Genomic DNA, 23,571 nt, shown 5'->3' on the forward strand with positions numbered 1-23,571 from the left:
ACAGGGGAAAAAAGAGTTCAGGCAAGTTAGCTTGGGTAGGGGAATATGAAGGATTCTGAAAGTGATTAGAATTATAATGGAATTAGTGGAGAAACATTCACCAGGAGATCATTTTTGTGACAAGGTAACACTTATGAATTAACTAAAGAGGTGTGGGGGCAAACATTACATAATCTATATTGGAGATAACAAAATGGTGAATATTGACTGAACATATCCATTTCTTCTATCTTATAAAGTATTTAACATATAACTGCAACCTAATAAATATATGCTGATTGACATTTAAAACTTTCTATTTATCAAGAGTTTGTTATAAAGAAAACAGAAAAATAGAGATGTGAGAGGGGGAAATAAAGAATTAAATTCATTTTTAAAGTTCATATATTGGGGCACCTAGGTGGCTCAGTGGATAAAAAGCCAAGTCTAGTAGCTTCAATCACTTACTAGCTATGTAATCCTGGCCAAGTCACTTAAGCCTAATTGCCTATTCCTTACTATTAATTCTGCTTTGGAACCAATACTTAGTACTGATTGTAAGAATTTTTCTTTTAAGTTCCTATATTACTTATATACTTACTATATTACTTATTCATTAAAATTATTTTCTGTCATATTACAAAATTTTTAGATTAAAATATTATTGCACTATAGCTTTTCAGTTAATTCCATGTTTCTTTAGCAATTTCAGATATGTAGTTATTCTTCCACTTAACTGTCAGGCTTTGATGAACCAATTGACCTCTTTAAATCTCAGTTTCCTTATCTATATAAACCATATAATAATATCTATCTTTCTTGTAAGGTTGTAAAAATATCAGTAATAAATTTAGTTATTTAGTTTTGATTTCACATTTTCTAGAGAAATGTGAATCAGAAAGAAACGTGATCAGGTTGCTTAATAAAGTGAATTAATTTAAATTCTGCTATATTCTGAATTCCTTTTTACTTTCAATACTTATTCTAGGATATGTGCAATATCATTTGAGAAATCTGGCAAAAACTTACTGTGTTAGGACAACAGTCTCTTATTTGGAGAGCAATTAGTACCATATGACCTACAGCCAATCTGTTGCATTTGGGACCTTTTCATATCACTGAGTTTTTAATAATATTAAGTAATAATTTGCAGTTCTATGTTTTTCTCCCCAGCAAGTGTTTATTCTCTTAGAAAAGTCTTTGCTTGGTGCTCCTGTACAGTTCAAATGGCAGAAAGCACAAGGAAATTACATTGCAGTCACAGGGTAAGACAACCAACATATTAAAAATTATAATCTATGTCATCCATTTTCTTTGACCTCTATGTATATAACATTAAGTAATAAAAGTTGAAGTAGTTCAAAGGATATTTTACTTTAGCAGTCATTAAAAGCGAAGCATAAGTTGACTGGTTTGACTTACATTTAGACATTCAGCATGTCAATAAAAAATTACTTAAATTGTGCACCATTTTATATCTTAAATATCTAATATTGCATTTTTAGAGCTGACCACACAGTAAAAATTTTTGATCGCCATGGTCTAAAGAAAAATGAAATTAGTCTTCAAGGGTAAGTATGAAAATGTAATCAGAAATAATTTTCATAGAATGTATAAATATTGAAAACTTAAAAGAAAGGTACATTAAGCTTCACAGAAAGAATTCTGTATTTGCAAATCATGGCTCTAACATTTACTAATTTTGTGACTCATGGTTGTCACTTCATTTTCCTGAGTGTCATTTGGAGACACCATATGATCTAATAAGGCAGTTCTTTTATTTTCAATTGATTTCCTATCTCAGGCCTCTTAGAAGCTCTTTAAGATCTCCCTTTTTATCTGCCTCACCTTCCTCCCAGCTGAAGACCTTAACTTTGCTACCGAAGAAATTGAAGATATTTGATGTAAATTCTCTCTCTTCTCATTTTTTTTCATCTCAAAACTTTGACTTCATTTCCCACTCTCTCCTTTTTCTCCTCAGTCTCTGAAAGAGGTGACCCTTCTTGTCAATGCTAACACTTCTACATGTGTACTTGATCACATCCCCTCCTATTTTCTACCTCTAACATTTTCATTCTCTTTAAGAGCTTTGTAAATGACAGCTGTTAACAATATGAGAAAATTATTGCAGGATACATGATTCACACAAATGAGATGTTTATTTTTCCAGTGAAAACAATCTCTGCTTTTATTTTTTTAATAAATGAAGATGTGAGAATATTCTAAAGGTGACTGAATCTTTTAATCATGACCTGATCTCTTAATTGATTGAAATTTTCCATTGGTTTATATTGAATAAATAGAACATTGATCACAAATCATCATTATCCAAGTTGAAAATTTGAAGTCAACTTTAAACAAATTCTTGAACCTTTTGGGATAGGTGTAAAGGAAATTTGGCTTAATTTGAGCTAAGGTAACAGACTAAAGGTAGAAGGGAAGGGGAGACATGAAAAAGGTAATGTAAATCAGAACAAATTAAAGATTAGCTTACTATGGACAATAAGCCTCTAACAATTGGGGTGTATTATGATAAATTATAACAAAAACAACAGTAGCATTTCATTTGTTCATCTTCTTGCAAGATTAAAAAAAATCTTAATTTATGCTCACATCTCTATTTTTTAAAGCCCTTCTGTTGCTATGGATTGGGATGTAGATGGAGACACATTAGCAATAATTGCTGAAAAATCTACCTGTATCTATTTGTGGGATGCCAATACAAATAAAACTAGTCAGTTGGATAGTGGCATGAGGTAAGAAAACATTCATTAATTTAAAAAGGAATGTTTTAAAATTGTATTTGCTCACAAACATCCTTAATTTTATGGTTTTGTTCCAGAAATTTTTGAGGTCATTGAAATTTAGAGTTGGATGGAACCTTAGGGACATCTATGTTATTAGCCTCCACATTTTTCAGAATCTCAGAGTTGGAAAAGGTATCAGAAACCATCTAATTCACTGGTACTGAAACCCAGAATAGTTAAGTGACCTGCCCAAGGTCACATAGCTAGTTAATGGCAGAACTGGAACTAGAATACTGGTTTCCAGAGTCTTAATCCTAACTCTTTTTACTAGACTAATATTACAATTTATGCAAAAGCCTTCATAAGGCAAGGCAGCCTTTTGCTTTAAATGAATTATGACCTCTGATTAACTAATAAAAGTTAAAACAGTAGAATGGTCTCAGGAAATAAATTTTTTGAGTAGATGCAGGGTAGGTTTTTTTTGGATCCCACATGTAAGAAGTTGGTACCCTACATGCTATATAATTGGAGCTCATTAACTGTGGTTTTGAGTGAATGTACTTGTAGATGTGCCATAAACCTGGGTTTGCTTGTTTGAAGGCATCCATGTGTGATTGAGGGATGTCTCCAGAAGCTATCAAAGTCATTAAATATATTGGTACATGTAAATTGACATGAAAGAGGCCATCCAGGAAGTTTTTTAACTGCTGTAACATGGGTTGGAGAAGCCCAGATAAGAGATGGAAAAGAAATAAAAGCTGTGTTCTCGTCTTGTTCTTGAATAAAGAAATGGCTCTTCAAAACTTACTTGTGTATCACCTACTGTGTTTCCATTTTGATAGAAACTGTCTGAGTATTAATTGATAATATACTATTGATGGTCATATAATCAACAATGGGGAGATGGGAGAAAAACCCTAGTTAATTATGCTCAAAATGTAGGCATTACTAAACAAAAAATCTGAACCCATAGCCATCAGTTTTAAATTATGTCATATAGGTTTTGGTTATATAAACAAGATGGTTCGGTGGAATTTCAAAGAGCAAATCTGGGAAGATAATGATTTACAGATCAAAAAACAGGTGACAAAAGGGAAAGATCCATGTCAGACAAAATAGGATTCTAGCCTGTTAACTCCAGTTAATTGATAGCAAGTTAATTGATATTTCAAGCTTGATTTTGCAGACTTTAGCTAACTATGGGACATGCTGGTCTATGTTGGTGGTGGTAAGAAAGTTAAGCCAGAAATTCTTTTATACCATAAAGAGATATACAGAATTCCTGACATATGTGATTCTTCCTAGTAACTAACCTTCCCTATTTTTCTGGAAAGACTAATTGGCAGCTTAAATGATTATTCCTTGGGAAACACATGAAGAGATAACATCATTTGGAAATGAATAGAAGAATGCTTAGTACATGGCCTTTCTTATTTTGTTAAATGTCTTTGCTTGGAATTCATATTCATCTATGTTGATTTGGTAAAGAAAGCATTGCTAGTTTTGTGGTTTTTGTGAATTTTAGATTTAAGTAGCTGATTACCTCAATAGTTCTTTGGACTTACGTGTAGCTGGGAAGAAATGAACATTATGGGGCCCTGATGCTATTAATAAATAGACTTAGAAGTTTCAAAAACTCTTTTAAACCAATTTGATTCTTAAAAAAAATTCAGTATTTGAAACCATTAAAATTCAATGAATGATTAAGAAGGAGTAAGCAAAAATAAACCCGGAGCAATGAGTAAATCAATTCTGATCATAGAAAATAGAAATTAAAAAAAAAAAAGCAATTATCTTATTGGGTGGAGGCATTTGTAAAGGTTTTTATAAATGAGGTAAGGAACATAAACTATTATATGTGATTGTTTTATCAGTGAGTTAAAGTGAATTGTTTATGTAATTTTTGTGTGTGTGTGTAGTGGTCTATCAGTCATGAAATAAACTTTTTTTTTAATTAATAAAGAAGTTAATTCTAGAAGGATTTCCATTCTGGAGGAAACACAGTTTCGAGGGAATTAAGGAACTGATATTTAAGGTACCTGAAAGGAGGAAAGATACTCAGTTGTGCAAAAATATTCTCATCCTTTATTATTACTATAATATTTAAAATTAAATTATGAAGGGGGCAGCTGGGTAGCTCAGTGGATTGAGAGCCAGGCCTAGATATGGGAGGTCCTAGGTTCAAATCCGGCCTCAGACACTTCCCAGCTATGTGACCCTGGGCAAGTCACTTGACCCCCATTGCCTACCCTTACCACTCTTCCACCTATAAGTCAATACACAGAAGTTAAGGGTTTAAAAAAAAATTAAATTATGAAGTAGCTTTATTACATCAAAGTAGTGATAGTAAAGAGAGAGAAAGAGATAGAGAATTGCCTAGCCTCCCTAATTGCCGTTCTGATGGATTTAAGCTCACTACCCACAAAGGCTCCTTCAGGTCCATTTTCCAGTCAGAAGAGCAAGAGTGTGTGTGTGTGAACAGTCACTGGGTCTCACCTTATAAGCAGTTTTCTCTGCCTAGTAGCTCTCCCATGTCACATCTCAGGAACCAGTCATTGTTCCTTAATTTGCCTAGCACTGCCCAGAGGGGCAGTGTTTGCAGGATCAGTTTCTCATCTTGTTGGTTTCAACTTCCTTTCTCTGAGGGCCTATCTATCCCTGCACAGGGCAAACACTGATTGATTACATCAATCAATTAATTATACCAAAAAAGGGAGGGGAATTCCCTTCCCACATTAGTAAAAAAAAGGTGACTGAACAGACATTTATAGCTACTTAGCCACATGCTTACTTTCCCATCTATATAAAAATTTTTGAGTCAAATCTTTACACATATTCATACACTGTCTTGCTGATGTCATTTACCCCAAGTCTATTCCACTGATCCTCCTCTCTGTCTCTTAGCCAGTACCATATTGTTTTGATGACTGCTGCTTTATAGTATAGTTTAATATCTGGTACTGCTAGGCCCCCTTCCTTCACATTTTTTTTCATTATTTCCCTTGATATTCTTGATCTTTTGTGATTCCAAATGAAATTTGTTATAGTTTTTTCTAATTCAGTAAAGAAGTTTTTTGGTAGCTTGATAGGTATGGCGCTAAATAGGTAAATTAATTTGGGTAGAATTGTCATTTTTATTATGTTAGCTCAACCTACCCATGAGCAATCAATGGCTTTCCAATTGTTTAGATCCAGTTTTATTTGTTTGGAAAGTGTTTTGTAGTTATTTTCATATAATTGCTGTGTTTGTTTTGGTAGATAGATTCCTAAGTATTTTATATTGTCTAGGGTGATTTTAAATGGTGTTTCTCTTTCTACTTCTTGCTGCTCTAGTGTGTTAGAAATGTATAGAAATGCTGATGATTTATGTGCATTTATTTTGTATCCTGCAACTTTGCTAAAGTTGTTGATTATTTCTACAAGCTTCTTAGTTGATTCTCTAGGATTTTTTAAGTAGACCATCATATCATCTGCAAAGAGTGATAACTTAGTCTCCTCCTTGCCTATTTTGATACCTTCAATTTCTTTTTCTTCTCTAATTGCAACTGCTAGTGTTTCTAGTACAATGTTAAATAATAGAGGTGATAATGGGCATCCTTGTTTCACTCCTGATCTTATTGGGAAGGCTTCTAATTTATCCCCATTGCATATAATATTTGTTGATGGTTTTAGGTATATACTGTTTATTATTTTTAGGAAAGGTCCTTCTATTCCTATACTTTTCAGTGTTTTCAATAGGAATGGATGCTGTATTTTGTCAAAGGCTTTTTCAGCATCTATTGAGATGATCATGTGATTTTTGTTTGTTAGACTGTTGATATGGTCAATTATGTGGATGGTTTTCCTAATGTTGAACCATCCTTGCATTCCTGGTATAAATCCCACCTGGTCATGGTGGATGACCTTCGTAATTACTTGCTGGAGTCTCTTTGCTAATATTCTATTTAAGATTTTTGCATCTATGTTCATTAGGGAGATTGGTCTATAGTTTTCTTTCTCTGTTTTTGGTCTACCTGGCTTTGGAATCAGTACCATATTTGTGTCATAAAATGAATTTGGTAGGACTCCTTCTTTGCTTATCATATCAAATAATTTGTATAGTATTGGGATTAGTTGCTCTTTGAATGTCTGATAGAATTCACTTGTGAATCCATCAGGCCCTGGCGATTTTTTCTTAGGGAGTTCTTTAATGGCTTGTTCAATTTCTATTTCTGATATGGGATTATTTAGGTATTCTATTTCTTCTGCTGTTAATCTAGGCAATTTATATTTTTGTAAATATTCATCCATATCTCCTAAATTGTTATATTTGTTGCCATATAATTGGGCGAAATAGTTCTTAACGATTGCCTTAATTTCCCCTTCATTAGAGGTGAGGTCTCCCTTTTCATCTCTAATACTGTCAATTTGGTTTTCTTCTTTCCTTTTTCTTATTAGATTGACTAGTACTTTGTCTATTTTATCTGTTTTTTCAAAATACCAGCTTCTAGTCTTATTTATTAATTCAATAGTTCTTTTACTTTCAATTTTATTAATTTCTCCCTTAATTTTTAGTATTTCTAATTTAGTTTTCATCTGGGGGTTTTTTATTTGTTTGCTTTCTAATTTTTTGAGTTGCATGCCCAATTCGTTAATCTCTGCCCTCCTTAATTTGTTAATATATGCACTCAAGGATATAAATTTCCCCCTGAGTACTGCCTTGGCTGCATCCCACAGAGTTGGGTAGGATGTCTCATCATTGTCATTCTCTTCAATGAAATTATTGATTGTTTCTATGATTTCTTCTTTGACAATTTGGTTTTGAAGAATCATATTGTTTAATTTCCAATTGGTTTTTGACTTGCCTGTCCAGGAGCCCTTACTGATTATTATTTTTATCGCATTATGATCTGAGAAGGTTACATTTATTATATCTGCTCTTTTGCATTTGTTTGCCATGATTCTATGCCCTATTACATGGTCAATCTTTGTAAATGTACCATATGCAGCTGAAAAGAAGGTGTATTCCTTTTTGTCCCTATTTATTTTTCTCCACATATCCATTAGATCTAATTTTTCTAGGACTTCATTCATCTCTCTTACCTCTTTCTTATTTATTTTTTGGTTTGATTTATCTAGATCTGAAAGAGGAATATTTAGATCTCCCACTATTATGGTTTTCCTATCTATTTCCTTCTTGAGCTCTGCCAGTTTCTCCTTTATGAATTTGGATGCTATACCACTTGGTGCATATATATTGAGCAGTGTTATTTCCTCATTGTTTATACTGCCTTTAATCAGGATGTAATGACCTTCCCTGTCTTTTTTAATCATATCTATTTTTACTTTGGCTTTGTCAGAGATCATGTGATAGCCACTCCTGCCTTCTTTTTCTCATTTGATGCCCAAAAGATTTTGCTCATACCCTTAACCTTGAACTTGTGTGTGTCTGCCCGCCTCATATGTGTTTCTTGTAGACAACCTATGGTAGGATTTTGGTTTCTGAACCACTCTGCAATTTGCTTCCGTTTTATGAGTGAGTTCATCCCGTTCACATTCAGAGTTACAATTGTTAGTTGTGTATTCACTGACATTTTTTGTATCCTCCTCTAGACCCACTCCTTCTTATTGCACTATTTTCTTTTACACCAGTGGTTTGCTTTCAGCCAGTATCCCTTATCCCCTCCCTTGATTGACTTCCCTTTCTGTCCCCTCCCTTGTTGTTCCCTTCTTTTTGTTTTTTTTAAAGACCGAATGAATTCCCTCCCCCTTCTTCTTCCCTCCCTTTTTGGCCTCCCCACTCCCCTGCTCCTTTTGGTTTATCCCTTCTGACTTTCTCAGTAGGGTTAGATGGAGTTTTTTATCCAGATGGATAATAAAGCTACTCTTCCTTCTACAGGTTGATTACACTGAGAGTAAGGTTTGATTATTACCTCTTAATGCTCTCTTCCTCTCCTTCTTATGGTAGTATTTATCCCCTCCCCTTCCCATCCCCTCTTTGTGTGTAATAGAATATCTTATTTTTCTTATTTACTCGGATTTTTCTTGGTGTCCCCTACTATTCCTCCCCTCTTTCCCACCCCCCATGTCATCTTAGACCATTTAGTATCCTGTCCTCTCCCTATGAATTATTCTTCTGGTTGCTATAATAGTGAATATTATAATAGTGTATAGAGTTCACTACAGAGAATTATACATAGCATTTCTCCACCTAGTAATTCAGATAATTAGATCTTATTTATGCCCTTAAAGAGTCAAGCTTAAAAGACTATGAGTTTTCTTTCTTTTCCCTCTGTTTCTTATTTACCTTTTCATCTTTCTCTTGATATCTGTGGTTGAGTGTCAAACTTTCCAATTAGTCCCGGTCTCTTTTGTGCAAAAACTTGGAATTCTTCAATTTTGTTGAATGCCCATACTTTCCCCTGAAAGTATATGGTTAGTTTCGCTGGGTAGTTGATTCGTGGCTGAAGGCCCAGCTCTCTTGCCTTTCTGAATATTGTATTCCAAGCCTTGCGTTCTTTTAGTGTTGAGGCTGCCAGATCCTGTGTGATCCTTATTGGTGCTCCTTGATATTTGAATTGTCTCTTTCTGGCTTCTTGTAAGATTTTTTCTTTGACTCGAAAGCTCTTCAATTTCGCTATTATATTTCTGGGTGTTGACTTTTCTGGGTCCAGTGTAGAGGGTGATCTATGGATCCTTTCAATGTCTATATTGCCCTCTTGTTGTAGAACTTCAGGGCAATTTTGCTGAATAATTTCTTTGAGTATGGAGTCCATGTTTTTATTAATTTCTGCCTTTTCTGGAATACCAATGATTCTCAAGTTATCTCTTCTAGACCGGTTTTCTTGGTCTGTCACTCTCTCATTGAGATATTTCATGTTTCCTTCTATTTTATCAGTCTTTTGACTTTGTTTTATTTGTTCTTGTTGTCTTGAGAGATCATTGGTTTCTAAATGTTCGATTCTAGCCTTTAAGGACTGGTTTTCGGCTTTAACGTTTTGGTTTTCCTTTTCAATCTGGTCATTTTTGGTCTTCAGTTGTCTTGTCTCACTTTCCAATTGCGAAATTCTGCCTTTTAAACTGTTATTTTCTTGCCAGATTTCTTCCATCTTCCTCAGCATTTCATTTTTAAACTCTTCCATAACTTGTGACCAGCTTTCATTTTTTTGGGGAGGTTTGGATTTTTGTTTTCCCTCCTCTGTTGTCTGGATTTTCTCTGTGTAGAAGTTGTTGAGTGTTCCAGAGTTTCTCTTGATGGTCTTTTTCTTCTGGACTTCCTTATTGCTGGCCATTGTTAGCCCCGCCCCTTTTCCGCTTTGTCTTTGCACTCCGGGTCTGCCTGGGCCTTGCAAGCTTGGGGAGGGGGGGCTCTGGTCTCCTTGTCCTCGGGGTCAGGCCTCTTGGTAGTTCCCGGTCTGCCCCTCTGCTGGAGGTTCCTTCAGCAGTCTTTGGGGCTGCTTCCACAGCCACGCTCAGGTCTGCACGGGGTCCTCACTGGAGGTCCAAGCCTGGGCTGGAGATCGTTATTCAAGCCTAGGGCACTGCCTTTGCCTGTGCTGCTGCTCTTAGGGCCCTGCCTTCACCCCCGCATAAGGTAGTGAAAGTCCGTGGGCTGGAGATCTTTATTCACACCTGAGGCGATGCCTTCAGAGCTTGGGAAAGGCCGCAGGTGGTGCCTTCACCCACGTGGGCGCTCAGGGAAAGTCCCAGCCACCTGGGGTCCCTCGTCTTGCAGCGCACAGGTACCGGCTCAGGGGCTGCCAGTGATTATCTGGTTGCCCCAGTCCTGTTTACCGGCTTGTGCGGTGTGGGGGGTGGGGGAGGGGCTTCTTCCTCTCGTGTTTTAGTGAGAGCTGTTTCACCCCTTTAAAGTGTGGAAATGCCCGATTCTGCGTACCTTCAATGCTGCGCCCTGTTGTGGGGTTCCTTCGTTCCTCTGGACTCGTTTTTATTTCCCCTTGAGGGGTCCTGTGTGGTTCGGTCAGGAGAGATCGAGCAGCTGCTCCTTACTCTGTCGCCATCTTAACCGGAAGTCTCTTTACACATATTAAGAACATTTTTGGTGAGGTAGACGTTCACAAATTATATTATGTCACACAATTTACTGGAAGATGTAGAGAAAACAAGATTCCACAGTGTTATTATTTGTTGAAAATAGCATTTGATTTTATAGAGCAAAATGCTACCTTAAAAGCTCTCCTCCAACAGTGTTTTAAACATAATATGGCATAATATTATACAGTATTATTTTATTTTATTTTTCAAACCCTTATCTTCTATCTTAGAATCAATACTGTGTATTGGTTCCAAGGCAGAAGAGTAGTAAGGGCTAGGGAATGGGGGGTAAGCCCAGGGTCACACAGCTAGGAAGTGTCTGAGGTCAGATTTGAACCTAGGGCCTCCCATCTCTAGGCCTGGCTCTCAATCGACTGAGCCACCCAGCTGCCCCTTATACAGTATTTATTAAAACGTAAAAACAACAGATAATTTTGTTTAATGATGCTCATTTTTAATACTGTTTAAGACATAAAACAATGAGATATGAGATGTTTGCCATTGTTGTGGAGGAAACTTAGAACAGAGCCTAGATTGAAAAGGAATTTTCTATAGATCAGTTCTTGGGATCTATGAACTTTATAAAAATTTTTTGATAACTATAGTTCAGTATAATTGTCTTCCCTTAATCCTATGTACTTTATACATTTAAAAATATTATTCTGAGAAAGGGTCCCCAACACAAAAATGAATCCCTGCTATAGATGCTGAGCACCTATTTGCAAAAGGCATTGTACTAATTGCATTAAATCCCAGACCTGTGAGGAGCCTTCACAATCATTCAGAAAAGTTTGGCTAAAGTATCCACAAAGGAAAAAGTAAGTGAATAATGAATGCTTATTGTTCAAACTACTATTGTAGTTGGGTTTCTTTTTTCCCTTTCTTTCTTTTTCTTTTTCTTTTTTAAACCCTTACCTTCCGTCTTGGAATCAATACTGTGTATTGCAGGGGTTGGCAACCTTTTTGGCCGGGAGAGCCATAAACACCACATTTTTTAAAATGTAATTTCGTGAGAGCCGTACAGTGCTCACAGTGCTCACAGTGTGCGCTCCTGTAACAGTGCCTGAAAAAAAATTGACTCAATGGCTCCTGCAGAAAAAGCCATACGTGCTGACCCCTGGTGTATTGGTTCCAAGGCAGAAAAATGGTAAGAGCTAGGCAATGGGAGTTAAATGACTTTCCCAGGGTTACACAACTAGGAAGTGACTGAGGTCAAATTTGAACTAGGAACTCCTGGCTCTCAATCCACTAAGCTACCCAGCTGCCCCCTTCCCTTTCTTTTTTAAAGATTTTTAAGTTTGTTTTTATTTTATTTTATTTTAAACATTTATTAATATTTATATTTTAGAAAAGTTAACATGGTTATAAGATTTATGCTCTTACTTTCCCCTTCACCCCCTTCTTCCCCCCTTCCCTGGCCGATATGCATTTCCACTGGTTTTAACATGTGTCATTAATCAAGACCTATTTCCAAATTGTTGATAGTTGCATTGGTGTGGTATTTTCTATCCCCTATCATGTCCTCATCATCCCATGTATTCAAGCAGTTGATTTTCTTCTGTGTTTCCTCTCCTGCTGTTCTTCATCTGAATGTGGGTAGCATTCTTTTCCATAAATCCCTCAGAATTGTCCTGGGTCATTGCATTGCTGCTAGTACAGAAGTCCATTGCATTTGATTTTACCATAGTATATCAGTCTCTGTGTACAGTGTTCTTCTGGCTCTGTTCCTTTCACTCTGCATCAATTCCTGGAGGTCTTTCCAATTTACATGGAATTCCTCCAGTTTATTATTCCTTTTAGCACAATAGTATTCCATCACCAGCATATACCACAGTTTGTTCAGCCATTCCCCAATTGAAGGGCATACCCTCTTTTTCCAGTTTTTGGCCACCACAAAAAGCGCAGCTATAAATATTTTCGTGCAAGTCTGTTTATCTATGATCTCTTTGGGGTACAAACCCAACAATGGTATGGCTGGATCAAAGGGTAGGCATTCTTTTATAGCCCTTTGAGCATAGATCCAAATTGCCATCCAGAATGGTTGGATCAGTTCACAACTCCACCAGCAATGCATTAATGTCCCAATTTTGCCACATCCCCTCCAACATTCATTACTCTCCCCTTCTTTCATTTTAGCCAATCTGCTAGGTGTGAAGTGATACCTCAGAGTTGTTTTGATTTGCATTTCTCTAATTATTAGAGATTTAGAACACTTTCTCATGTGCTTATTGATAGTTTTGATTTCTTTACCTGAAAATTGCCTATTCATGTCTCTTGCCCATTTATCAATTGGGGAATGGCTTGATTTTTTATACAATTGATTTAACTCCTTATATATTTGAGTAATTAGACCCTTGTCAGAGTTTTTTGTGAAGTTTGTTTTTATTTTTGTTTACTTGTGTTTTGTTTTTTATTCTACTCTCATCTCATCCCTTCCCTTCACCCCAACTCCCCATCCAGGACCTGCATTGAGAAATTAAAAAAAAAAACCCTTTAAAAACTCATATAGTTATGTAAAACAAATTCCCACTTTGGAAGTGCCCATTTAGATAACTCTCATTGTCATAAGGGGTTGCTACTTAATAGGCCAAAATGTTTCTCGTTCATTTCCAACCATTGCTCTTAGGTACATATTCTAAAGCCAAACTGAATAAGTCTAATTCTTCCACATGACTAATCTTAGAATGCTTGGAAACTACTTTATTGATCCTAAAACAGGCAGGAGGCAATAGTTTGTCTACTTCTGTCTTAGAGTATCTTAGTCAGACACTATGACTGACATAAGTCCAGAACTGAACAGGAGGATAGGGGACAGAATTGTCATAGGAAAATTAGACAGTGATTTTCAAGATCCAAAGTTTCCTCTTAAAATAAAAGCCCATCTTAAAAAAAATTAATATACTTTTATTGGCTTCTAGTTTTGAACACTATGGTGTTCAAATAATAAAGGCTATACTAAATGAAAATTGAGGAACCTCTAAAGGGTAAGAGAGGTGCATGGCATTATAAATTAAGTTTATGTAAGAGAATTGGTATAAAGGTTTTCTTTAAAGAAATGCATGATCCAAAAAGGTCACTTAATTATAGTGATTAATGAATAGCTACCTGATGTATAGCATATATACTCTGTATTGCGATAGCAAAAAAGCCCAAGGAAGGACTTTAGCATATTGAATGAACATCTGTGGCAAACTTATGGGAGGGCATGGATGGGCACAGCTAATAAATGTCTGAAGCCAGATTTAATCTTAGGTCTTCCTGATCCCAGACCTGTTGCTCTATCTACAGAGCCATCTAGTTGCCCCATATTGGTAAATTAAGGGAATGAGATAGAAGCATTGCATTTGGATTTAAGAAGTTACTTGATAAAATATATTATAATAAAAAATTTTACTAATTGAGTTGGTTTTTGATCTTGTTGATATGAGTACTGTTAACCTGGAAAAAACACAGAACTATTAAAGCAGCCAGAAATACCAAGTCTTAAATCAGGAAAGAGATAGTGTTCAGTATTTGGCTGCCACACAGAGTCTGCCACTCTGGCAACAGTATCTCTGAGAGGATAATGGAACTAGATCATCCTCTGAGGAACAATAGAATTTGGGGAACATATATCTTTTGGGGAACTGAGGACATGGAAACATGATTAATTGACATTACCATGGCTACAAGGAAATAGGTGTGTCCAAACTCCACTGACAGGATATAGTCAGGCTTGGCAAAGGAACCATAGCCAGGGTTTGGGGCATCAGGGAGTGGCCTAATTATAATAGATATTTAAAGGATGGTCCCAGCACAGGTGTGGGTCTTCTTGGAAAGGATACAATGGGGGAAGCTTCTAAGGCAGTGATTTTGAGCATGGTGTGTCAAAATTGGCAAAAAAACGAGCATAACTCGGGTGGTGTGTCACTTTGAGAAAAACACCATAATTTCACAATATTTATAGTTTAAATAACAAAAATGTATAATTGTAAAATATAACTGTATTTAATAAACCAAAATAGGTAAATTAATATAGATAGAATTGCCATCTGTAGTGCACAGTGTCTACACTACACTACAGAAAATGTTTCATCCTCGGCATGCAGCCCTATGCTTCTCTGTATGCTGTGTGTTATTGAAAATAGCTACACATGTCAGTGCTGACACATGTGTCATAGGTTTGCCATCACCATTCTAAGGCCAGAAGGGTACTTAACCTTTGATTAGGTTGACTAACTCCACCAAAACTAGGATTATCCATTCCTTTAAGGTCTATTGTTCAGTCTGAAACTGGGAGTTTGAGACTTCCCTCCAGGTGAACAGGGACAAACTTTGGGTCTTCAGATTCCAAGTTGACAGTACCCTCTACAAACAGTGCAAATCTCAATTTCCTCCATGCCTTTACATTCTGTAGGACTTGTGGATATATCTTTTTATAGGATCTTTGCCCAAAAGGCCCATAGCTAGGTCCTATATCATTCTGCCTGGGAGCAAAATTAAATCAAATTGCTTCAGGTGTGCTCCATGGCATTTTGTTTCAGTATAGTTCCAAGAGGTAGCATGGGTGAGGGGGTATGGAGGTTAACTCTAGCTGCATTATTTCCACTAGCAAATGACTGTTGTTATTAATCAAAGTTTATGAAGTTTGTAAAGCACAGTACTTAAGCTGAGAGGGATATAAAAAGAGGCCAAAGACAATACTGCCCTTTAGGAGCTCATAGTCTAAACAAATTTACACAAAATAAGTTATATACAGAATATATAGGAAATAATGAACAGAGGAAGGTACTAGACTCAAGAGGGGTAGAGGAAGGAAGGCTTCTTATATAGAAAGTAAAAGTTTAACTGAGAAGTAAAGGAAGCCAAGAAGCCAGGAGGAAGGAATAATAAAGAAAAGTTGGTTTGTGTTGTTGTCTTTTGCACTGGTGATGTGAGGCAGACTTGCATAGTCTTTGACATTTCTCTCTTCCTGAATCATCGTAGTCCAGTGATTGTCCAGACAAATGTCAACATGGCTGATGATGGTTTGTGTTATAGTGGAAGACCTTGGTTTCTTTGATGTTTACCAAGCTCTCAGCACTCCACAGTACCTGCTTCAGCTGTCTTCATGACTATAGGAACAAATTGTTCTCAGCCACCCTTTTGGTTGAAATACATGTCTGGAGTAGATATTCCTCTAAGTCACCAATCTGTGTAAGGCCTGTCAGTTATCCTCAATCTGGTTTACCCTATCTGCTGAGACAGTTAAGTGGGGTGTGGCTGATGCCTGAGCCATAGCTTCATGGAGTCACAGGTGAGAACTAAGTGGCAAGTAGACACTGAAGAAGGAAAACAGCCCTGAAAAAGGCTCTGCCAGCCCTTACATCAGAGATATAGGCTTCCTGAATACCATGTACATTCCTGAGGGAGAGCACTTAAGGCATGAGAGACAATCATAGAAAAATGCCAGGTAGAGTGTAAAGTTTAAGAAGCCTGGAAAGGTAAGAGGCGCTGGTTTATAAAGGGCTTTGTATACCCAATGGAGCGTTTTGTATTTGATCCTAGAGGCAATGTGTATAGATGTGTTCGAGTATATAATATCATTAGAGAAAACATGTTGTTTCTTGTCTCATATCAATAGTAGAGAGTGTCCTTGGAGCATGTGCAAGGAAGCTTCTGTCCAGCATCTCGCTTTGGCAGATACTTGCTAATTATACTTCAAAAGCAGTTGAGAAAACTAGCATTCTGTTGTATGACAAGCCTAGTCTAAAGCCAAGTCCAGGAATAAATAAAGTCAAACCCATGCCCAGTTGCAGTGGAAAACACTAAAATAGGGAAGAGTCATCCATGGAAGAGAGAGAAGAGAATGGAAGCCGAGAAAAATGATGGGAATTTGGTGATCCAGTGGATAAAATACAGGACCTGGAGTCAGGAAGGCCTGAATTTAAGTCCAGATTTAGACATTAGCTACATGACTTGAGGCAGTTTCTTCATCTGTAAAATTAGGCAATAATGGTACCTATATCCTAGGAAGCCCTATTATACATATTAGCTGATATTATTATTATTGCTTAAGATCTCTTAGTTGATAGCTTTGCTTAATTTCTTACTTAAGAGCTTTGGCAACAATCTATTGACTGCTGATCAAAGGCAGCTGAATAAATTAGTTCACCAAGGTGAGATAAGAAATACTAAATATAAATCCTTTTCCAGGAGGGGAACTGAGCCAGTGGTAAACAGTTGAGGCAAATGGGCAGCTTGTCAGAGCAGCCAAAAGAACGACTTCCTGGGAGAGAACTCTGAGACAATGGGAGAAGCTTCTAAGACAAAAAGGGTACTTAACATTTGGTTATGTCTACTAGTCCCACCTATAGTTCAGTCTGAAGCAAAGTCAGTCTGGGACTCCCCTTAAGGCATTTTCCCAAGGGACAGGAGAAAAATTTGTGGTTCCCAAATTCAAGTTGGCACTATAAGGAAAGCCTTAGCTATTTAACATGATTTCCCTTACAAATAAACACTAAAATAGGGAAGAGTCATCCATGGAAGAGAGAGAAGAGAATGGAGTCAAATATAAAGGAAATAAAAACTTATGACATTGAGGGCACCTAGGTGCACAGTGGATAGAGAGCCAGGTCTGGAAATAGGAGGTTCTGGGCTCAAATCTGGCCTCAGACACTTCCTTCTTGTGGGATTCAGGGCAAGCCACTTAACCCCAATTGCCTATCCCTTACCACTCTTCTGCCTTGGAATTGATAATTAGCATCAATTCTAAAACAGAAGGTAAGGTTTAAAAAAAAACCTTAAGACATTGGTGACTGCTCAGGAACAAAATCATTTTTGTTTAAACAGCAGGGTAGTGTGTTGTCTTTCTGAGGTGTGATAATGATATTAAATCTACCCTGCCCATCTTTAGATTTAATTAACAAAGGTGAAAGTATCTTTAAATATGATGGAGAGATTTTTGAGAGTCATTAAATTTAATGACTACTATCCAACTTGGAAGATTCATTTGGGGAAAAGTGATACTACCATTGACTTTACTAGTTTTTGATTCTTATCTAGACTGGTTTTTAGCTATCCTTTTCTATTATTTTTCATTAGTATCAGTTTAAATGATACTTGTTTTATAAGATTTCATATCTGTTATTGGCCTTTCTTTTTAATTCCTCTTTTTTCATTATGTTTCTTGAGAATCAATTATAAGATTAAAAATTAATATCCAAATACTCCAAGTATTATATTTAATAAGATTTATTTATAATAACTTGAAGTAAGGGAAGAAAAACCTCAGTAAAGAAAACCAGCTTTCCCAGCAGCACTCATGGGAAAACAGAGAGAGCCAGGGCGGGGTTACACACAACTATATACAAATAATGTAAACATGGAACTTGGGAATGAAAAGGAAAGGGATGCTGGGAGATGTAGTTCAAAGGTACAAAATTTCCAAGTATACACTAGAATTTTTGTTTTTAAAACTATTTTTTTATTTTTATCTGGTTCTGCAAAGTAGCTGTTGTTTTTTTTTTTATTGGTATAGTACTAAATATATAAATGAATTTAGGCATTATTGTTTTTTCTTTTTATACTCAGGTGGACTAACCATAAGCAATGAATATTCATTCAATTATATATAGTTTTATATGTGAATTCTAAAAATTATTTTCACAAAAATGCAATAGAGAAAGCCTGTCTAGGCCTAAAAAAACCCTGAGAGTTATGTAATGCTGTATTCTAAATATAAATCAACCATGTAATATAGTAGCTTCCAAAAGTTAATGTGATTTTAGGGTGCATTAAAAGAAGAATAGTTTATAGAGAATAAAGTGGTCATAATCCCATTATATTCTGCTCTGTTAGGATCACATAGAGAATATTATGTTCAGTTCTTTGTGGCACATTTTAGTAAAGTCACTGGCAAGAAAAAGAATCTTGCAGAGGAGTATCATTAGATTGATGAGGAATATTAAGATCAAGCCATAATAAGGATTTCTTGAAGGAACTAGGAATGCTTAGCCTGGGTAAGAGAAAAGATTTTATGATCATGAAAGTGGTTTCTAGATATTCAAAGATAAGTCATGCAGAAGAAGAATTAGACTTATTCAGCTTGGCTTTAGAATATGTACCTAGGAGAAAAGGATGGAAATGAAAGAGAAACATTTTGGCTTATTAAAATTATCTAAATTCTTTGAGAGGTATTTTGTTGAGTTTCTTATAGAAAGGTTATCTCTTTAGGAATTGGTTGGACTTGATGGACTCTTAAGTTTCTTCCAACTTTGAGATTATGTGACTGCCAGCTTAAATGAATGGTAATGTTCAGGAGACAGTATCAAAGAGACACTGTTAAAACCAAAGGTCTTTTCTCTGCAGGAGTGGGGAAATAGAAATAAAAATGTGAGGTTACAGTATGATGTCAAAGTTGCTCTATAGGTTAGTGTTGCATTGCTATTTCTTTCTTATTAAGGCAAAGGTTCAGCCTAAGGTCTGGAAATTTTTCTTGTTAAAATTTCAATATAATTGTTTTCCTCTGTAAAACTTTGTATTTATATGCATTTTAAAGAGTATTCTGAGGTGGAGACCAATAGCTTCAGTAGGTTCATGACACAAAAATGTTAAGAACCTCCATTATAGGTGAAAACTCACTGAGTATGGGGAATATAAAAGGGTATTATAAATTCTAAGAACATCAATAAAACTAAATAAATATTTGCAATGGCTAGTGGCAAGAGAAGAAATATAAAGGATGCTATTGAAGATAAATGCGTTTGCAAAGAAGATAACCTGGTCATATTTTTAAGAACCATAAATAACTAATAGGCAGCTCACTTTCTCTTTCACTATCATTTTAATGTCAGGAAGATTCAAGGAATACTCCACAAATGTTGGGTGGACCTTCTGTGGTGAGTTTATTAAAGGAAATACATAAATTTCACAGAGTGAGAAAGCATGCATGCCTGGTTTATTACCTGCATAATTTGAGGAATTAGTCTCAGTAAATTAGGTCACATTAAACATTTAAAAATACATTAAAGAATTTATCACTTGCTTATATGAGTATATGATTTGAGGTTTTGGTTTTAAAAGATTACTCTATTACAAAAATGAATAATATGGAAACAGGTTTTGAGTGATAATATATATATATATAATCCAGTGGAATTGCTTGTCAGCTCTGGGAAGGTGGAAGAAAGAGGGGAGGGAGACAATAAGAATCATGGAATCATGGAAAAAATTTTAAAAATTAAAAATAAAAAATACATAAAATAATACCAAAAAAAAGCTTAAAAAGGGATACAGGCAGGAATATCTTATTACTTGCATATTTAATATACTCTAAAATTAGCTGTATAAAGGAAAATTACTGTTTAATCTTTGTTTTGCTCCTATTTGTATGTGAATATTTATGTTGTTGATATTTATCATGAATTTAAAATAGTGAAAAATGAAAAGAGGAAAATTCTATCAAAAAGATCACTCAAACCAAAATCCAAAGGGGTTTAGATGGCTATAACCCCATGTATGAAGTATGGACAGTCATTATAGGGACCTGGACAGCTTAATGCAAGGGGGTAAATTCAATCTTATAGAATCACTTAAACTTGAGTGGAATTTATGATTGGAATAGAAATCAGTTACTAAACCCAATTTGGGATTTTTAGGCTGGAGAAAATATTTTTGGTGAATATTATGCCTTTGGACAATTGAAATATAAGAATACTGAAGGAAGAATTATGCTTTTTCTATTTAGCTTCATAAGGCAGAACTAGGAATAGTGAATGGAAACTACAGGGAAATTGTTTTTTACTCTATGAAAGGAAAGATTCCTATACAATTAAAAAATTTCAATAATAGAATAATTGGGAAATAGATTTCTTCTCCCTAGTGTTGTGTGTATGTATGTATTTTTAAAAATAAACCCTTACCTTCATTGACATGACATTTTTTCATGATCATCTTGTTTGGCATTTCTTATGGTGTAATAATATTCCATTACAATCACATACTACAAATTCACTTTGACAGTTATGTGGAAGATAGATTGGAATGTGGTAATCTTTCCACTCCAATGGTAGAGAGACCACTGAGGTAGAAAGTCCAAGTGGAAGGTTATTAGTGTGGGTGAGAGGTGATGAGAGTTTGAACAAATGTAGTGGCTTTTTGATTAGAAAGAAAGGGACAGGGGCAGCTGGGTAGCTCAGTGGATTGAGAGTCAGGCCTAGAGATGGGAGGTCCTAAGTTCAAATCTGGCCTCAGACACTTCCCAGCTGTGTGACGCTGGGCAAGTCACTTGACCCCCATTGCCCACCCTTACCACTCTTCCACCTATGAGGCAATACACAGAAGTTAAGGGTTTAAAAAAAGAAAGAAAGAAAGGGACATATATGAATACAGGGAGTCCGCTCCCCACAAGTCTAGAGGCTCAAGGTGGTGTGACAGTGTCGGCAGATAAGACAGTCTGCATTTCAATCATGTATCCCAAAGACTGTTTCTGGCAGCCTTGGGCTGGCTTTATTTTTTATACCCTTCTCTTAAGATTACATACATGTTGGCATGATTTTCATTCTCACCATATATCTTAGAGATAATGGATTAAGTCATACATTAACTTCTACTGAATTACAAAATCATTTGATATTTCTTAATTATTCTATTTTCTTTCATTATACAAAGGATGCAAAAGCTTGGCAAGAAATGTTCATCATGGAGTAACTGGGCTGGAAATTGTACTTTCCGTCCATCCATGAGGTGCAATTCATGCATTACAGTTTAAGACAATAGTTACATTTTGACCAATCAAGTCAGGGATGATTATCTTTGCTCTTACATAATTAATCAAGCAATTACATAATTAATTCCCTACACTAGCAGATTTCAAAAGATACAATAACACTAACCCAGTCCAAATATTGTTTCAATAACAGTCTTACATTTTTCAATATTTTTCAAAGGTGAGTTGAAGTTTTGGCTAGCCTGCAGGGTTATCAAAACAATCCAGTGCGGAGAGGTATACTAGCTTTCCGGAAAGCAAGTTCCCATATTTCATCCATTGTTCTTTTCTTGCGTTAACATTCCGGAACAGAGATCAGGGAGGGGGAGAAACTTGTAGACTGTTCTGGCCTGTTTTTGCAGGCACCTGTGTATGGGAGTGAGAGATTTAAGTTAGGGTTTTAAAATCTTTAACATTAACTCACTATCTGCTGGTTTGATATGAAGTGATTTTAGGGGAATTCTATATTATTACATGTAAAGATGGGACTTTCCTAGGAGTTTTTAGAGGGCCTGTAAGGGTTCTAATAATAGCCTTTACTATTCTTCTGTATTTCCCTGGGGCTGAATAGGGATATTGATCACAGTAATTTCAATAATAAGGAGTGTTAGTAAGAGAAGAGTCATACAGGGGTATCTGAGTGAGGGGTTTCCATCCTCCCAGGAATCTGCTGTGCAGTTTCAGGATCCCTGCTGTGACTTTGTCATTCAGGAAGGGTTTGTTGGCCCCGGGAGATGAAAAATGTTTTGCAAGTAAAAACTAAAAGATTTGACAGAGGATTGTATATGTTGGATGTGTGAGGGTGAGAATTTGAAGGTGACACCGAAGTTTCATGCCTGGGTAACTGGGAGGGTGGTGCTTTTCTTGAGTGTAATAGGAAAGTTCAGAAAAGGGGAGAATTTTGGTTGAGAGATAAAGGACTCTTTTGTGTATGCTGAGTTTGAAATACCTATAGACATCTAATTTGCAAGTCCAGTAGACATTCAGAGATTTGTGATGGGAACTATTATTTGCATAAAGATGATAATTGAATCCAACTGAGTTAATAAGATCACCAAATTAGATAGTATGGAGGGAAAAGAGAAGAAGGGACTAGGACAGAGCTTTGGGGATCATCTATGCTGAAGGGACATGACAAAGATAAAGATTCAGCAAAAGAGATGGAAAAGGAGCAGTCAGCCAAGTAAGGAGAAGGACTAAGAGACAAAGAAAGCAGTGTCATGAAATGTGGAATGGGTATTCAGTAGAAGGTGATCAATAGTGTCAGATGCTATAGAGAGGTCAAGAAGGATGAGGAATGAGAAAAAGCCATTAGATTTGGCAAGTAAGAAATCATTAGTAACTTGTCTACAACTTTATTTGTAGTGAGTAGTAGACTCATTATGCATGTGACCTTAGTTAAGTCCAGGGTTAATTGCTCTGGGTTTCCATTTATTCATGGGTAAAATAAGGAGGTCAGACTAGTAATGTTTAAGGTTCTTCCTAGTCCTAACATTCTGTGCCTTTGCTTATGCATACTTAGGTTAACAAATAGATATATTTATAATGTGTAGCTATGATAGATACATAAGAATATTAATATAATGTGAAAAAAATTTAAATTCCAGGGATCAGATGTCCTTCCTGCTCTGGTCAAAAGTTGGAGCCTTACTTGCTATTGGAACAGTTAAGGGAAACTTATTTATATATAACCATCAGACTTCTCGCAAAATTCCTGTACTTGGTATGTAGTGCTAGACTATTGATTTTCTTAAATGTAAATTCAATAATGATTTAAAAAGTAACAAAACCCCCCAATCCCATTATATATATTTTTCTATAGTAATATTGTCTATATGTAGTATCATGAAGCTTTTTTTTATCTAGTCTTTAATACTTTAATAAATTATCAAATTATTTAGTATTTTAATAGATAAATATTTTAATAATTAATAATTTAATAGTCCTACTTTGCAAACATTAGGACTTCGTTGTAACACTCTTCATTAGAAAGAGGAATTTTGAAGCTCATTTAAGGAATTAAAGTGTTAAATACAAAAAGACTTCCCCTATAAGGTGGTTGTAGATCTTGGGGGAAGCATTATA

The 23,571-nt window shown here is 35.8% G+C and overlaps 1 protein-coding gene across 1 annotated transcript in view; it reads left to right on the forward strand.

The window, feature by feature from the left end:
* The first annotated feature begins 76 nt into the window (after positions 1-76).
* The window catches only part of LOC123252422 (WD repeat-containing protein 19-like), a 200,917-nt gene continuing 177,422 nt past the window's right edge, over positions 77-23,571 (forward strand). Inside the window, exons 1-5 of the mRNA XM_044681745.1 lie at positions 77-124; positions 1,153-1,244; positions 1,485-1,550; positions 2,610-2,735; positions 23,094-23,209. Of these exons, the coding sequence (XP_044537680.1) occupies positions 77-124; positions 1,153-1,244; positions 1,485-1,550; positions 2,610-2,735; positions 23,094-23,209 (448 nt within the window). The remainder of the gene's footprint in view (positions 125-1,152; positions 1,245-1,484; positions 1,551-2,609; positions 2,736-23,093; positions 23,210-23,571) is intronic.

The sequence above is a fragment of the Gracilinanus agilis genome, chromosome 6 (assembly GCF_016433145.1).
Source record: "Gracilinanus agilis isolate LMUSP501 chromosome 6, AgileGrace, whole genome shotgun sequence".
In the NCBI taxonomy this organism is placed as follows: Eukaryota; Metazoa; Chordata; class Mammalia; order Didelphimorphia; family Didelphidae; genus Gracilinanus; species Gracilinanus agilis.